Source organism: Spea bombifrons, chromosome 6 (assembly GCF_027358695.1).
Source record: "Spea bombifrons isolate aSpeBom1 chromosome 6, aSpeBom1.2.pri, whole genome shotgun sequence".
Taxonomy (NCBI): domain Eukaryota; kingdom Metazoa; phylum Chordata; class Amphibia; order Anura; family Pelobatidae; genus Spea; species Spea bombifrons.
The window spans coordinates 8,385,267-8,396,766 of NC_071092.1; the positions used below are offsets into that span (position 1 = coordinate 8,385,267).

At 40.7% G+C, this 11,500-nt stretch overlaps 1 protein-coding gene across 1 annotated transcript; it reads right to left on the reverse strand.

The window, feature by feature from the left end:
- Window positions 1-939: 939 nt before the first annotated feature.
- Window positions 940-8,874, reverse strand: IRAK2 (interleukin 1 receptor associated kinase 2). The gene is made up of 13 exons (XM_053469186.1): window positions 8,703-8,874; window positions 7,858-8,037; window positions 7,399-7,500; window positions 7,191-7,300; window positions 6,882-7,070; window positions 5,850-5,914; window positions 5,096-5,207; window positions 4,716-4,825; window positions 4,041-4,233; window positions 3,694-3,756; window positions 3,044-3,259; window positions 1,943-2,387; window positions 940-1,712 (listed from the first exon to the last, which is right to left on the reverse strand). The coding sequence occupies exons 1-13, from the start codon at window positions 8,818-8,820 to the stop codon at window positions 1,594-1,596; spliced, it is 2,022 nt and encodes a 673-aa protein (XP_053325161.1). The 5' UTR covers window positions 8,821-8,874; the 3' UTR covers window positions 940-1,593.
- Window positions 8,875-11,500: the final 2,626 nt, after the last annotated feature.

The following is an 11,500-nucleotide window of genomic DNA, read 5'->3' on the forward strand; positions in this document are numbered from 1 at the left end:
GACGTCAGTGGGCGTTCTGGCTGGTGTCACGGGTCAAAACCTTTTAAGGGGGAAATGTATGCAGAGCGGGGCGTGTCAGGACCCCACTTCCACGACCCAGAGGGATCGGGTGATGACTTGGAGAAGCGGCGCTTCTTCTGGAGACTCTGGGCAAAGTCCAGAGAGTTATACGCCACAGTGTAAGAGAACACGGCAGGTCAGGCAGCGATTGCTTCGCCGGGTGATTTTGCCAAATAGTTTTGTCTTATTACTGAATTAAGTACTTCTAACTGAAGTACTTAAATAACGAGTAACCATATAACTGGAATGTCATGGGTTAAAATCAGCATTAAAGTCATACCTGGAATCATTTAGGCTCCAGCGTCCCGGAGCCCTCCCTTTTCGGGTCTACTGACGTCACTGGACGCTGTCTGCGCGAGTTGGAGCGGTCCTGCTTGCGTCGGTGGGCGTTTCCACTGACATTGGTGGGTGTTCCCATTGACATCGCGGGACATGCCACTGTTTAGGGGGGAAGTGGGCGGGGAGTGGGGCGTGTCAGAAAGCTGCTCCCGCGGCCTGGAGTGTTTTGCTGGGGCCCCCGAGAAGCGGCACTTCTCCCTGAGTGTCCGGGCAAAACCCGGAAAGTTCACAGGAATGCATATATATATATATCTAAACTTCCATACTTGTTAGTTTGAACGTGCTTGTTGCTGAAGGGTTAATACTACTTTCCTGTATTGTACTTGATCTGCTATATAATGCTTTCCGTTGACATCATGTTGCTTACATGTATGCAGGGCTAGCTCTGGACCGACCTAGGCCAAAAAGGGTCAACGTTTCTTAATACTAAACTGTATAACAAACATAATGATCAGGTGCACCGGGTTGCAGTCACCTGTTTAAGATATTTGCCGTTGGTTCCTGAACACCATTCGCTTTCAACTGACCCTTCAGAAAACTTCTCCTTTTATTAGAAAAATCACACCTCTAAACAACCCTGCCCCTGCATTTCTGATTATAAGTCTCTTATCATCTTGGAAGGGCTGGAGAGGGCATTGTACTTATATACACGTCGGCTGTCTGGTAGAAACGTTTTTATGATTGCGCTCACATGATAGAGGGTATCAGGAATACCTGCTGATCCTTTGCTGATCCCACTCTCCAGCCCTATAAAATATTTGCCAAGAAACTCCAATATAGGTAGCTCATAATTCTGGCTAGAGAGCGAGCCGTCCGGTGAGTATCCCTTCTGTACACTTGAATAACTGTAAACGTAAATGAAATGTCTCGCAGACATTGTTAACGGCTCCCGAAGATCTACCATAAGATCCAGATCTCCTTGTTGCACAAACGGTGAATTTCACACATTTTCTCATCTCCGCGGTCTTTCTTCCCATCAGTCTTTGGGTTATTATAACTCGGAATGCTCGGTTTTCATTTGCATTTAGTTTTTGTCTGCCATTTTTCTTCTCAAACTCAAATGTTCTTCTCTGTGAGTGCTACTAAATCAAGTAAAGAAGAACTACTACTTAAAGTTTAACTCTTTGCAAACGTTCCTTGGAGTAATTTATGAAACTTGGCAAGGATAAACCTTAGGAAGTGATCTTTTAACGCTCACGAGCAATCAAACATGTCTGAGCTGTCCAGCCTCTCGTCCTCATACATTGCAATATTTTCCATTAGTTTCTTCTTCTGATCGTTCACCACAATACCCCATGATGGAAAACTTCTTCCTGGAAGAAAGAGGCATATATTATTATTAATAGTCATTCATTTTTATTCAGTACTATGGAAAAAATGAACATAGTACCAACGTATCACAGAAATAGTATAATACTATAATAATACTCTGTATTTGCTAACTGACTGTACCGCCGGTGCAAGTTAAAGGATCAGGGTGGTCAGAACATTAACTAAAACATTACTACCTTCTAAAGATTTCATCTCTCCGGTACTTACTAACCTGAAGATAAAAAAGATGTATCCGAAGCTTCACATGGGCCATGGTGTTCTTGGCTTTCCCTGCTCTTTACATGTCCCGTAGTTTGATATCCAGCAGTTGATGATGTTGGCTGATAATTAGAAGATGCCCCCCCTAGTGACGAATGAACGTTTTCGTCCCCGGTAGGTGATTCATCAGCTTCACATGGGTTCCTTGTGGAATCATGATTGGCAGCTGCAGAATATTGTTTTCTTGTAATCTGTAAATCTGTAGAATCTGGCGTTCTTGAGGAACCGGTCACTTCAAGCATGGCATCTTCTGAGTGCTCAGAGGATCCGTATGCATCATAGTCAATTTCTTCTGGGACATTTAAGGAGACCACTCTCTTTTCTGGAGACAACTGGCTGTCTGTAAGCTCTGTATTCCTTTGAAACTCTTTTTTAGCTTTTTCCAGCACTGTATAAACCTGCGATGAGAAGACAGATGGTCTTAGACATTCATGCTCAACTATTTTGCTACAACCTAAACCTGTTCACTAAAACCTGGGGGGAAACGTTCCTCAATATCCCCAAAAATTACTGAAAGTAGCACCTTCTACCAAATAGAAAAAAATACATTTCTGCAATAATTCTCATCATGTCACCACTCATGATGTCACAGCCCACATGATTTTTCATGAAATGTGTCCACAGTGATGTCAACAGGTGAAAACAGATGTCTTTGTTCCCACAGAAGAAGTGTGAGATTGTCCATGTTTACTCCATAAGGAACAAATTTAAATTTTTCTCCCAACTGCGTTGGTTGGAGTAAAAAATTGACAAAACTGTAACCGTTTCTGTGTCTGGTTTCAGTAAAAGTGAAACCTTCAAAAGGTTGGACTTGATGGACCTAACTTTTCATCCTTGCAGGCCTACCTCACCATGCAAGGATATCCTTGGGTAATGGTATTCAGTAACCCAAAAAACAAGATAGAACATGAAGAGTAACCAGAAGTCTCTGTCCTGCCTTCATCATAACACAAAAATAATTGGACCACCAAGCTAAGAAGTAGGGTTATAACCTGGAGAGGAGAAACCCGTTGCATTGACTAGGGCCATAAAACACAAATGTTTGTAGCTGTACCTCTGATATGTCTATTTTCTTCTTGGTCAGACACAAGCAGATTGCAGATGCAAAGTGTAATGCAGCACTTTCATCCAGCCATCCTCTCCTCCTATCCGTGTACTTCTGGCTTATGTGTCGTGCGCACACGCTTGCTGCGGACTCTGCCTCCGCCTGTTTCGATTTGGAGTCCACCTGTCCTGTTACACGGTCCATTTCTTCTATAAGTAAATATTTCTGTGGAGGAGATGCAAAGCTCTTTCATTTGAATTTGTAAAAAAAATAATAATATTCAAATTCTTAATTATATTCGAAACAACCAGAGACAACGGCACCACCACAAAGTGAAAAACAGAACAAAGAAACACAACAAATAAGAAAACCGAGGAAATCCTCAGAGGACTCAGATAGAAGACACCAAATCTATCAAAGTAAGAACCACCTGCAGCAAGAAGTATAGTTGTTGCATTCTTTCTAGGAGTCCGATGTTTAAAATAACCATATTTTATCATTTATCACCATAATTTCTGCTTTAAGGAGCTCATGTGTGCAATGAGATTGCAAAGTGCTCACGAGTGTAAGCTCAGTGGGCATGAGAGAATTGCTGTAATACTTCTTGGATGTTCCTCAGCCTTCTACATCACCGTTCCTACATTCAAATCTTGTCTTACCAAGTACGCAGGCTGTCTGCTATGATCGTATGGCTTCAGGCCAGTCATGATTTCTCCCAGAACCTAGAAAGAGCTCAGTATCCATAAAACGTGCCAATGAAGCATGACCATGAAAGCAGTAACATACATGATAAGCAGAAGAACGAAAGCAGAAGGTGTTTTAGATGTTCGAATTTGGAACATACTACAGCTAACACATTAGTAAAAGTATAATGTACACATCGTTAAACCACACTTGGTTATTTTATGAGTTTGTATCTGTCTGCTTATCAGTTTGATTTATATTTCCAATCTGGGCAAGTTCCAGAAGTTCATTTCTTGGCACTGAATGGAATAGGTTTGCTTACCACTCCACAAGAGAATACGTCTGTTTGTTTAGTGAGAAGTCCGGTCCGCAAAAAGCTGTCTGGAAGGTAGGAATTGTACTTTTGTATGTCTTTGGTTTTCGCCTGAGTGTACTCAGCAGTTCTGTCTGGACAGAAACGAAGTCCGGAGTGACCAAGTTTAGGAGAGAAATCCTCGTCTAAGAAGACATTGGAGCTGGAAGGAAATTAAGTGAAAGATCAGTCAACTGGCAGCCATTTTATCGCAAATTCAGCTCAATATCTTCTAAGAGGACACTTGTTTATCGGCATTACACCCTAACAGTAACTATGGAAGTGAAACCCAGAGATCGCAATCATTTATTATGGGATGGAACCCATTACAAAGAATTAGAGAACAGAGCTGCAAGAAGTTGTCCTTGCCATTACATGAGCAGTGACATCTAATGTGTATCAACTCGCATTTAAAACACGTCTAAACCAGTGTTTCAGTGATAATGACATAAGGATACAAACATAAATACCTACCAAAAAATTAAATGCCATTGGCGCCAATAGCATATCTTATATAAAGAGTAATCTATATAAGAGTAAATTCCATTGAAGCCCAGCAAACTGAATAATGCGTTATGGAACGCACAGAAAATGTCCATTTTCCCACAGTAGAGACATGTCATATAGTCCGTGTTCTGTCCGTACCTTTTGATATTTCCATGTAATATATCAGCATTGTGTAAGTGACCGACGGCTTGTAGAAGACCCACAGCAATGTTCATCCTCTTCTCCCAGCTGAGAGTGTCTGCTCCGGTCTGAAATACATAGAAGAAGTAACCACAGGGATCATTTTACATGAAGTAGACAGCCTGTATAACAGTGTCAATTTGGTTTTCCCATCAAAATAACTCAATGCACAGCCATAAATGTCTAAATCTTGGCAAAAAAAAAAAAGTGAGTACACCCCTAAGTGGAAATGCCCAAATTGGGCCCAAAATGATAAAAAATTATAACCCAAAATATAATTTTTAATTCTCGCTGCTGTTCTTTAACCCGTGAAGCCTAACATGCAAACTACCGCTTACCTTCTCTAACGCAGCATCCAGGGATCCGTTTTTCATGAACTTGTATATGAGGCAGAAAGGTCCGCCCTGCGAGCAGAAATCGTCCAGAAACAGGATATTCCGATGATTGCAGCTAGAATTTTATTGTAGAAGACGGAGAGATACCATGAACATCAAATTCAATAATTCCGAGTATGAGTCCTCACTCTCTGACTTGAATTGTTGTGTAATTTGTTTATTTGGATTTTCCCATCCATTATTGATATAATTTTTATTATGTTTAACCGCTTATATTAATGGAAAAAATAGCACTGGTGCTCCATGATGCCGGCAAAGACTAGATGTGCATCAGAGTGTACCTAGCTATATATTTTAAAGACGTTGCTTTACATGCGCAGTCTTATGAGGGTCTTTACATACTCATCTGGGTACAACTGTATGGAAGAGACCCCACTGCTTCTTTTGAACATGGTGAAGCGTGGTTGATGACCCGGTTTCTTAGATGGACAGGGTTGTATGTTTCACGACCGGGACCGCAGGGACATTATCTACTGTTTGTTACATAGACAAGCCAAGACACTGGGGAGTCACAGCCCTCGTAGCCCTTACCTAGTACCTGCTCCTTTTTAAATAAAATCCCTGGAAGACCAACCAAGCCGTTGAATGTAACATACATGGGATAGAAATAGACACTGCTTTGATCGTTCCCAGCGAAGCTAATGCCTGGGTAGAGGCTTTCAGGTTTATGCCACTATTTTGAAATTCCAGATCTTACCGAGATCTAATCTGTGTCTCTGTGTTGAAGTAGGAGTGCGCCCTGTTCTTCTTCTCACTCTCTTCCTGTAAAGAAACACACACATATTCTGATGGTCTTCATAACCAGGTACTGAAGCATGGAAATGATTTGCCCCTGAAGAAGTTGAGCCAAAGACTCAGAGAAACAGGCAGGGCTACATATTATGTTTTATGTTTTTAATCTATTGTAGACACTCATCGATCTGCAAAAACAAATCCTGATCACTATAGGTGTGTTGGATCTGTTGGATCTGCCGCTGCTGACCCATTAGAAGAAGAAAAGGATGTTACGTATCTGGAAGCTGATTGCACCCCGGTATAAATAACCTTAGTCCAGCAGGCGGTGAGAATTAGGGTTTAAATACTTTTTATACTATGGAGGCTCTCTTGTTATGTTTTCTTTGAGATTGAAACTATAATGAAATGAAATCCCGGTTGTGGACTCTGTTGTTGCATCTTTTAGAAGGGAATGAGAAACCCTCTGAAACACATATTTTATATGGGAAGTATTGTTCATATAGGCTTATGTTTTATTTGTTATATGTCATTCACTCATTGCCTAATTCCAGTGATTCACAAAGGGTCATTATTCAGAGTTCTTCTGTAATGTTAAGGATGCTGGCCTTCCCACCGTCCACCTCTGCTAATGTACTACATGTGACTTGAGTAACAAGTTGTTTTCTCAGGATGATTAGCGGCATTAATCTGCTCCTGCAGTAATCAATGTGTTTTTTTACCGGCAGAAGGTATCTTAATTAGTCCCCCTTTACACTTTTTGGGCCAAAATTAGCAATTATCACTGCAAGAGGAGTGAGAGATGATCACTCTGTTGGGCCCTGCTCTCTGCTGATTGGGTGAGACCTGTGCTGACATCATCAACGCTCATCCACAGCCTATCAGCTGTTTCTAATTTAAATTAACTACAATGTGTAAGAAAAGCAATTAATTGAATAATTCCCCTACTACACCAAGGAGGTCATCACCTTATTCTGTATACAGACACATAAATTACCTGTTTAAGACGTTTTATTGCATACAATTTGTCTGCTTTCCAACCGATGAAAACATCAGCAAATTCTCCGCTGTGTATCATCTTGCTGCTGCTGAATCCCTCTGTGGCTTTTTCAACCTCCCCTGAAGTCCAACGTTGGCAGAATGTGTCCTCGTACAGGTTACATTCCTGCATTGGGATGCTCAGAGTCTAATAGAAACATTCAATGTATCGATGAATGCTAGGAACTGTTACAGTATCAGTTTACAAAACTCTACAAACCACTGGACCATCCAAAGAGCTGTTGATGAAAGGGACTACGGTACCTACCTCTTGGCTGGGTGACACAGAATCCATGTCCGAGTTTGTCTGCAGGGATTTGGTTAGATCCAATGGTGGAGGTGGAGGAAGAAGAAGCGATGGAAGGGGTTGAGGAGCATCTGTAGCAGACAAGAACATGGTGAACTAGTGGTCCCCAATCCAATTACAGGAACATGCGCTGTTTTAAATGACTATTGATATCAATATATTTTCTAACCTGAACTGGAAGAGACTTGGCTTTTCAATTCTTTATTTTTCTCTCTAGTAGATGCGTCTGTTTCTCTTCTGCCTTCGGATGTAGTTGGAGATGGCGGAGTCCCTGTAATTAAGGGTAAAGAGTGCATATTATTAAGCTATACACAGCATCAAAGCTTGACTTATAGAAACATTTTTGCAGCTTTTAGCATAACTCAATTCATTTATTAGCGGTACATAAATCTTGTAGTTTTTGCTCTACAATCAGTGTTTTTTGAATTAGAGAGTAAGGGACACTGAGACTGATGACAGAGGGGGTTATACAGGATCCTACAGGATTAGCATAATATTATAAAGTTACATCACCCAAAAATAGAGTTTTTGAGTATGCCTGGGGGAACGTTCTGCTCGGAAACACAACAAACCTGTACCATGGATTATGTTGAAACACATGCCCCCCCCCCCCATAAATTTAGCTCACATTGTAGTAAAATGTCCAAGGCTCTGTACAGTTTTAGGTTCTGGAGAATATCTTTCAGGTCCTTCACAGTTGTACGTCTCTGTCCCCAAGACCATAACAACTCCCTGGTCACGCTGATCCCTGTCTTCTGCAACAATTGCATGCTTCTGAGCGTAATAAGGTCACTGGCCACATGGGATGCTGCATGGAAAGAAGTGGATTCATACTTTTAGGATAATCAGATTTTGCAGAGGTTATCGGTTGTGCTTGTATAATTCCTACTTAAACATTTGTTCTTAAAGTGACTTTATCAGGTGCACAACAGATGCCAATGCGTGTGAACCTTCTTGGTTTGCACCGGACATCCTATGGGTATGGTAGTAAGAATACCTATGAACTCCCCAAAGCTCTCCCTTTTCTAGTGGAGTGGCTTCATGAGGAAAAGAGAGAGGGGGAAAGAGAGAGAGGGGGAGATATTTCTGGCTTTACATTTCTCTGGCTTTACACTAGCGGCCCCAGATCACTAGTACTATAAAGCCAAGTAGGACAGCAGAGCAATGATCAGCCCTTCACTGGAAGATGGTCTGGTAGTTTTGGGGGCTCCATTCAGAGAGTCAATAAGTGTAGGTTGGGATTAAATCATTTTGCTAATCTATAACCTGCTTTAGCATCAAGGGCTCAGTTCCTGTAATGTATTTCAGGAGCACCAAGGATTGTAGACCCCACTACCCGCTCTTCTATGGGAATGGTTGGCTGTGGTATAGAAGAAGCAATTGGTAGCAAAAAAGTAAAGAAATATTAAGAAGTCCCTTTGCTGGTTACCATACCATATTATGTGGATGGCCAATAACTATAGGGTGTCTTACCAAAACGCATCCACTCTGATTCGCTGAGGCAGTCCATACAACGACAGAACTCCTCCATCACCACGGGTGGGATATCCAGGATCTGGGTGGAGGAAACAATGCTAGGTGCACCCGCCATGCTGTGCTGATTAATGAACGTGACTTATACCCTTTCCCGAGCACTGTAGAACAAATGATAAATCTTCTGAATATTTTATTTAATTTTTATTGATGACTGTGGTCATTAAGCCCTTTTCCAGCCCCAGTGAGCTGCAAGAAGGCAGTTAGACCTGCAGAAGATCTCTCAAAGAATTCCCGTTCACTGGTTTTCTCCTCTTATAACATAAAGTGAAGCTGAGGAGCTAAAATGCACAAACAACCTGGAAATTCCCAGGTCAATAATTACCCTCGTCTTACTCGGCAGTCTTGGAATAGATTCGTCTACGCATGCCGATAGGAAGGCACATGACAATAGAGATTGGAACACTTAAGACAACAACATAACCATTACAATCAAACAAAAGGGTGTAACACGCGGTTAATCAAATACAAAACAATCAGATAAATGCTGAAAACCCAAAAGATCTACAAATGAAAGCAGAGCAAAATTCCCTAGAAACACGATAATCAAACAGAGACTTTTAGGCATTTACAAAGCTTGTTTGAGAAGGGGTCCTCCTCGCCTTTTGTTTCTGTAACGTCAAATGAATTGATACATTTTATTAGGCCAATATAGAAAATATTTAAAATTATGTAAGCTCTTGGGTCCTAGAAGTTCAAGTCCTAAAACTTATTTAACTTTGCATGTTTTTCAATGTTGCCCCAAAAAAAAGTTATACAACTTAAAAGGAGAGTTAGAAAGGAGATGGAAGATACATTCAAGACAGGACAGAAAGGGGAGACGAGAAAAGAGAAAATAAAGGAAAAAGATAACAAATAGTGAAAAAGTAGAGAGAAAATAGTGAAAGGGCAAAAGAAAAAGAGAGGAGAAAAGAGACAGGAGAATAGAGAGAGAGGAGAAAAGAGACAGGTGAATAGAGAGAGTGTGTGTGTGAGAGAGAGAGAGAGAGAGAGAGAGAGAGAGAGGAAAAGGAGAGCAAGAATGAAAGCAGAGGAGGGAAAAGAAAGGAAAAGCAAAAAGGAGGAAAGAAGAGCAAGGGCTGCTTTTATATTCCAAACAATGCCAAGCCACAACAAAGTGATAATTATTGTTTTATGTATATATATATATATATATATATATATATAGTGCCATCATATGCCGTAGAGCTGTACAATGCATAGACAGGTCATAACAAGTAGTATATAACATAACAATCTGACTTACAGAAACAAAATCTGCAAACAGCCGCATAGGTCTATAGTCTCTACATGTCCAGTACATGTACACCTTAATACTGTAACTCGCCCTGCTCCAACACATCAGCACAAGTATGCGCAGAACGTCTCACCCATGCTGACCCCCGTCCCCTCCCTCCACATGCGTTCCAAGGCTTTCCACAGCCCTGCTAATTGCACTTTCCTCACGGAAGGCAGCCTTTGAGGAACGTGGACTGACTTGGCCGCTGACAGAGCATTTCCCGGGACATAAAGTGGCAAATCCAGGATTTACCCCTTTATTCCAAGGCTGTCCAACCCCAGCTACTGCAAAAAGACCACCTGTAGCAAGTTTTGGCTTCTTTATGAAGCTCCGCCAGAATTTCAGTGTTTAATGAAACTCTACAATAACTTACAGCTCATGACAAGTTAAAGATATATACATATATTAATAAACCCCTCTATATTTAACACAAAGAGGTCATTTCTGCTTTTATTAAATATGCCATGATAGTCAAATCCTGGAAATCACTTGTCGGTTAAAGTCGCACGGTACCTGTTTAGAAGTTTCTGTATTTTTTCCATACGCCCATGAAATGTTGGAGAAAATCCGCGATATAAGAGCCCATCTCTGCTCAGCTCTTACAGGGACCGTGGGCCGCCCTCGCAACCATATTTGCAGTGAAAACAGGAAAATTATAAGAAAAAAAATGGTTGGCGCATATTGTTAATCAGCTGTAGTATTTAAATCTTATTTTCTGATCTTATAGAACAGTCTTCATGTGTTACTGGCTTCCTGTTATGTGAAATAAATGTCACCGCTGAGAACGGTCATGCCATAAAAACCAGTCGAACAGGAAGTCAAAGTGAATTCCTGCAACAAACAAGGCTGTTCACGAGGGCCGAGCTATATTGTGCACTGTATACAAGGATTAAAATGTATATATATATATAAAAGAAAGGCGATATAGAGTAACAGGTGGTTCTTATCCGCCATCAAAACCTATGTGTCTATATATATATTGTATACAGCCAGGCTATAAAGACTGCTATAAGAATTGATATACTACCAATAAATAAATTGATAAAATATTAATAGTTTATTATATATGTGGCGTTATATATTATAATGACCTCTGAGGCCCCATGACGTTACATTATGACATAGGACGTTACATTATGACATGTGTTATATGAAAGCTGATTGTTATGCCTCTAGGGCAAACGGCAAGGAATTGGGTAAAGGTTCTTAGTTAGTATTGTGGAAAGGAATGACTTCATTTTTTCACCTATACTTGTCTGATTTAGGCTTATATACAGAGCGAAATAAGAGTAAGATGGCAGGGAAATAATAAAACAGAGCTACCGTTATCAACATGAAGGATCATACATCATACATAAAACGCAATCATAATCGGTGAGAAAAAGTGCAGGTTTTATTCAGCATAGTCAAAATACAGTTCTTCTTGGTAATATTTTATACTAGTTTAAATATACTGTTT